Here is a 6,263-nt window from a genome sequence, read left to right as displayed (position 1 = left end):
CTTGGAAGAGATTTTTCTTCAGCTCATGGGGGACTTCAACGTAAAAAAAAGGGAACTACAAAGGGTAAATGACGCTGGAATTTCATCAAACATATAATGGGCATCCAACAACATAACACAAACCCATGAACAACCTTAAGTAGGAGAAGATACAACAACAAGTGCTGGAATTCTACCTCAAATGAGATGGATCCAAATTACATAAAGGTAATTGAATTTCACCCATCAATCTTAATAAGATGCAAACATCAAATGATCTTGATCATTCTTGTAATTGATTTACTAGGAGTCAAAATTATAACATCAATTTAGTTATAGAAATAAATCTTTACAACATATAAAGATTTATCTTGACTTGATGTGACTCAAATTCAAGAAGTAAAGAAAAACAATAAAAAGGAGTATGTAAATAAGAAAAGGAAACAAAAAAAAAACGTAAATAAGAAGAGCATGAACTTATCTCTTCATGACTGAACTCCTTTTACAAATTCTTGAAAAAATTTCATAATAACTCCATGAAGAGAGATCCTAAACTCCTTGCTCTGTTACCATGTAGAATTTAGGATCTCATAAAAGGAACTTTAGATCAAAAAGAAAGAAGAAGAAGAAGAAGAGAGAAGGAGAAGAGAAGAAGATTAACGAGGAAGGAGAGAGTTTGGATTAAGGGAGAAGAGGGTTGCGTCAAAAACAAAAATGAGTGCTAGACGGATTTGTGGAAAGAGAGGAGAGTGCTTCAATCCTCTACCTCTTAGCCAATGCCTTTATTTATAGTTTTACAATGCCCTTAGGGCTACAACGTGATAAAACAAAATACATAAAAGGAACACATATATACACTTCTATGCCATATTTATGGAAAGTACCATATTTTACATATATGCCACTCCTTTGACGTGTGGGCTTCTTGTCTTGAGCTCGTGGGCTTGAGCCCATCTTCCAACAAACCCATTACTAGGTAGTTTCCCATAGATGTAAGGATAATGAGCCTGAGTTTGGATTATACGTTAAATGGGATTTGGTCTAGAAATAAGCCTGAGTTTTCTCCATCAACAGGTTGCTCTCCAAAATTCCTGGAATTTTGTCTACCATGACTGAAGGTATGCATCTTGGGTTTCAGATTTCTTTTTATGAATATTATATTGCCTTAGAATTTCTGATTTACATTTGGAATCCCTCATCTTGATTACAATTCCATTTTTTTTTTTGTAAAATGTTGTCTATGTTTTTATTATGCCGTAAATAAAAATAAAAATTATGTGTCATTTTTTCGTAGTGGAGGATGTAGACTTCCGATGAGGCCTTATGAGCCCCACGTTTCTTCGATTGCCAGTGGTGGCACGTGCAACTGTCAATACGTTGTGTGCCTAGAGGATCTCAATCACGCTGGTGCTCCCGAGCAAGACAGCGTCCAAGAGAGGTAGTGATGCTTCCGAATAGCATCCCTGACCAGATAGGATGACTGCACTGGTGCGCCAGAGTAGGTTGCTAAGTGTGTAGGAGGTGACATCATGTTAGTGGGAACAGATGCGCCCGTGGGAAGAAAGGGATTACAACCAGCCATCAGCCATCGTTCGGGTCTGCAGAGGGGATCATTGACGACGGGAGTCGAACGACGGGGCTCGTTGTGGGCTCTGGCTTTGAACCATCGATGTTTTGTGTGCATTTTCTTCCTGACTCCTGGTTGGTCTTGTTCCTCACTTCCAGTTGCCTGGAGACCATCGTTGCGCATAACTGATTCTCGTTCGAGAGACGTTGCTTCGGTGGGTGGCAATGAACACTAGACAATGCGTTGAAGTGCAGCCGAGAGGAGCAGTCACAGAGCACAGAGAGAGAGAGAGAGAGATGTTGTAATGGAAGCCTCTATACACTAACGTGCTGCACTCGTCGGACGCACACCGGCGACAATGGCACCTGAGGAAGGAGACGGCGGTGCGGGGATGTGAGTAGAGTCCCAGACGGACGAGACGCCTAGTTGTTAGTAGCCGAGAGCGGCACGAGGGAACAAAGTAGAGACCGGTGTTGTGTGCGCCGATGTTCCGTGCTCTCATTGGTAGGGGCAGCAAAACGTATTTGTATATATAGTTTGTTTTCTTTTTTAACGGTTCGAAATGTTCAGGTAGAAGTGAAGAGGGAAAAACTACGATTTTGTTTTGTTTTGCATTATTAATGTGGTGCGGTTAAGTTTTGACACGGTCGGAGAATGTTTTATTTCTTTAATCCAATGACATAGAGCTCCTTTTTAATTTTTTATATCTCGAATTTTTCTTAATATTTGAATTTTTTATTTTATTTTATGGAAAGAATGTGGAAAACACCAACAGAACACGAGGGAAGAAGGAAGTCAGGAAAGGGATTGGTAGGATGGAGAGGGTAACACAAACGGCTGCGATCAATAAAATTTGGCGTTTTGATAATGTGGTAGAAAGAAAAAATTCAGAGTAAGATAGGAAAGCTAAAACACTTTTGAAATTTCAGTTAATGTAATAAGAATCAGTTTCTATTCTCTTTCTCCAATGAACTAACCCATTAGCTCAGTTTCAATTTTAGTTAATGATGCTAAAGCTGACAGATTTCAGATCACCTTTGTGCTCACTGTAGGAAAACAACACACAAAGTAATTGACGTCAGTTCTAATAAGAAGGGTTAGTCAACTCACGCAGGATATGAACTTCAATCGCATTACTTGGTTCATTTCCTAACATCGTTAGTGGAGCACCAGCGCATGATTCATGTTGATGAATCAGAAGAACCCAAAAATCATCTCTACAGTTTAATTTCAGGAATCCAAATTCTGTAGTACATTGAGAATCATCTGGATGAAGCGGGTGGGATACCTCAAACCCTCATCAAATTTTTTCTTTTTAGTCTCTCTTCTGCACTATTCCCTCTCTCGGTCTAATTCTTCTCTCGTCTCTTCTTCCTCTGAAAATTTTTTCCTCCTTTCGTCCTCTGTCTCCCTTCTCCCTTCTCACTCTCGTTGTGAATGTCTTCTCGGCCTCCCACTCCCTTGTTCCTATAGCTATTCTCTCTTCACCCAAAATACCTCCTGATTTCGTTTGATTTCCCCCGTTTCAATTTCGATTTTCTTTAATTTTTGACATTTCGGCATCGATTTCTTCAATTCTACTTCGATTCGACTTCGATTTCACCCTTCGACTACGGTTTTCCCCAAATTTAAGAAGGTATGCCTAAACCCTGGCTTTTTATTATTTTAGTGTTATATTTGATTTAATTTTAATTTTTGTGCGTAATGTGTATTAATTGTTTCTTAATTGTGGGATTTAGGGTTGGAGTTTATGATTCAATTTTGTCTTCATATGGTTTAATTTCGGGATTAGGGTTAGGGCTTAGTGTATTTAGGGTTTGGTGCTTGGTATTTTAGGGTTTAGGTTTAGGGTTTTTTGTATTTTAGGGTTTAGTTTTTATTTTTTATATTTTTAGGGTTCTCAGTTTTTCAGTTTTTGGGTTCTTGGGCTTTTAGAGGTTTTATGGTTAGGGTTTAGGGTTTAGGGTTTAGGGTTTAGGGTTTAGGTTCTGGTTCAAGAATTAGGGTTTAGGGTTTAGGGTTTAGGTTCTGGTTCAAGAATTAGGGTTTAGGGTTAATAGGGTTTAGGGCTTGGGGTGTTGAGTCCAGTTCAAACAATGCTGAGTCACCTACACAGGTGTCCATTAGCCGACGAAACCCGACCCCCATCATTGACGAGGTATAGTTTGTAGTGTATGCAAAATCATATGGGGCTCTACCAAGGATGTTTGGTGAATTTGGACTTGATATGTGTGTTTTTACAGTGTTTAGTGTATCTACAATGGAAATAGTTTGGTTAATTTTGAAATGTTTTAGAATATTTTTGAAAATTATTGAAGTGCTATAGAATGACTTTGCCATGTGGAGAGGCGATTCGGGTGTTATAAATATTCACCACATAGTATTTTATTTTTTGTGGTTTGATAAGGACCATCTCGGATTTAGATTATAAATGGTTGTAAGAAGACCACAAATTGCTCGATATTATGACATGTGGATCTTAAAAAAAGACAAAAAAATGCTCGATCTCTTGGTTGAGCAGGTCAATATAGGGAACAAGTTGCCCAACAAGGTTTGGAAGCATGAGGTATATATGGACTATCGCCCGAGCGTCCCATGCACAATACCCCAGGAGTTAACTTTTCTTGCATTCAATATTTCTTTTTTCTGAGCTTGTTTCATCCCATTGAGATCATATTCTTCCAAGAAGAAAACTTTGAGATATGGATCATATCGAAATGCCCTAATATGGGGGTTTGCTATCATAAATGCCTCTAGATGGAATCTACCATCTGCAACAAATACAACAACATCAACTACAACACTAATAAGAATTGTAGGAGATGCACTTCCCCTCAGCTTGTTTCATCCCATTGAGATCATATTCTTCCAAGAAGAAAACTTTGAGATATGGATCATATCGAAATGCCCTAATTGTAGGTTTAAACTGTGGAACAATGATATCAATACCAGAGTCAGCTAAAGCAGATTTAACTGTTCTCACAACTGCTGAGAATTGGATGGTCCTTGCCACTGCAATCTTTTTGTCACAAAAAAATGCTTTAATTGTATTAATGATATGGTCTACATCTATTTTTATTTCAATGAAAACATATAAATCAGGGATTTTGGTGTAATCTATTGGGACTAAACAGCTATGCCCGTAATGGATCAAAAGATCCAGGAAAATCATCCACACAGCAGCATGCCCCATATGTGACGTCACCCAGAAGCAAAGTTTTCAAAAATGTTGGAAAGATCAAGTGAGTACATGAGGAGACCTACGGGGAATTGAAGGGCGACACTTTTGGCGCCGGAAGATACAATTCGCCATATTGATTTATGAATTCGAAGTTATAATTTGAGGGGAGCAGGGAAACTGCAGTATTGAGGGAAGGATTGTTAAGAATCGAATCAGGGACTTGATTTCTAAAGAAACAAATGCTTAGGAGGGGGTCTCGGGTTTTTGGAGGAAAGGGCAGTGTCGGGTTCCATCTGATTAGCAAGCTACGTGAAAGAAGATTTCAGAGAAAGTCACGACAGAAATCATCTTTTCTAGAGAAAACAATGAGAAGCAAATCGGAACAAACGAAATACTTGAAGAGTAAAAAATACATTATGAACCAATATTCTTTACTTACAGAACTTAGAATTCTTCTATAAAACCTTTACTTCACAAAATTTCTGTAAAACCTGTGCTATGTGTGCAAAATTTGGGGATAACCCCTACTCTCCCATTGAACCCGAACCCATTCATGTTACCGCTCGATAAAATTTGAATCCGAGATCTATGCTGGAGGAACTCTGAGTCTTACCCCAAAACAATTGATCGGAAGGAAGACCAAGCCCCGTGTGAGACTGCTGAAACGGATTGATGTAAGAAATTGGAAGATAAGCGTTGTTGCTTCCCTGAGATTCCATCTCACAGACAAGCCACAGATTATGCGAGTGATCAACTGTGGTTTGCGTCTCAATTTTTCTGTCTGATGCTCCTTCGCACACCAGTCCCATTCCCTTGGGAAATTCCAATCTCTGTTTCACTTCTACACATTTGCCAGAAATTTTGTAAGACAAATTCCGCATATATTCTTTCGACGAGTTGGCGCTTAAAGTGGTTGGATTCGTATGTATTTCTTCATTGCTTCGATTACTATACTTTGTGAGGATGCGAAGAACTTCAGGCTTATTTGGAGGCCAGGAATGAGGAGAGAATTTTTTTCTCGCTTTCGGGAGGAGAACACAAGAAGAAGACGTCAATGCCGCAGAGCAGAGACAATCGATGGCACTTCTTCTTCACCCCTTTGACTCGGTTCTTGAAAACCTTGCAGCGAGCCCTTTCGTCGCCGATGAACTTCATCTCGAGTTTAGATCTCACCATGGCAACTATGCGAAATCGAGAAGAAATTTGGGGAAACTGTGATAGGAGCGTTGAAGTAGGAGAGTGAGTGCCAGTTGTTTTCCAGTTTCCGGTTTCCATGCCCACTTACAAGTCACCACGTAAGAGCACACGCCGTATTCCCAGTCGACCACCCAAATGCCTAATCGACCAACCTTTTTCACACCGAAAATATGGATTCTCTATGCACGTATAACGTCCCTCGCCCCCTCATTATCAAAGCAAACCAGAGATCACAAAAAATACAACAAATTATGATTTGTTTTGTAGTGACTACTTTGCTTCAAAGTGAGATAGTAGTATATTGCCTACGTCTTCAAGAATAGCCTAATTCCCATGTTT

At 39.4% G+C, this 6,263-nt stretch overlaps 1 protein-coding gene across 1 annotated transcript; it reads right to left on the bottom strand.

The window, feature by feature from the left end:
• Nucleotides 1-4,123: 4,123 nt before the first annotated feature.
• Nucleotides 4,124-4,739, bottom strand: LOC137942933 (uncharacterized). The gene is made up of 2 exons (XM_068788654.1): nucleotides 4,373-4,739; nucleotides 4,124-4,317 (listed from the first exon to the last, which is right to left on the bottom strand). Exons 1-2 carry the CDS (start codon nucleotides 4,737-4,739, stop codon nucleotides 4,124-4,126), a joined length of 561 nt encoding a protein of 186 aa, XP_068644755.1.
• Between the last annotated feature and the right edge of the window lie 1,524 nt (nucleotides 4,740-6,263).

The sequence above is a fragment of the Aristolochia californica genome, unplaced genomic scaffold (genome assembly GCF_029961685.1).
Source record: "Aristolochia californica isolate CCGP_79_NKW_82.1479 unplaced genomic scaffold, dmAriCali1.0.hap1 SCAF_10, whole genome shotgun sequence".
Lineage (NCBI taxonomy): Eukaryota > Viridiplantae > Streptophyta > Magnoliopsida > Piperales > Aristolochiaceae > Aristolochia > Aristolochia californica.
Note: the sequence above shows the minus strand (reverse complement) of the source record. Positions and strands in the feature narration are given on the sequence as shown.

Coding starts and splice junctions, on each gene's coding strand:
- LOC137942933 (XM_068788654.1), bottom strand. CDS start 4,739: ATGGGGCATGCTGCTGTGTGGATGATTTTCCTGGATCTTTTGATCCAT. Junction 4,318..4,372: donor GAAACAAGCTGAGGGGAAGT/GCATCTCCTACA, acceptor TATTTGTTGCAG/ATGGTAGATTCCATCTAGAG.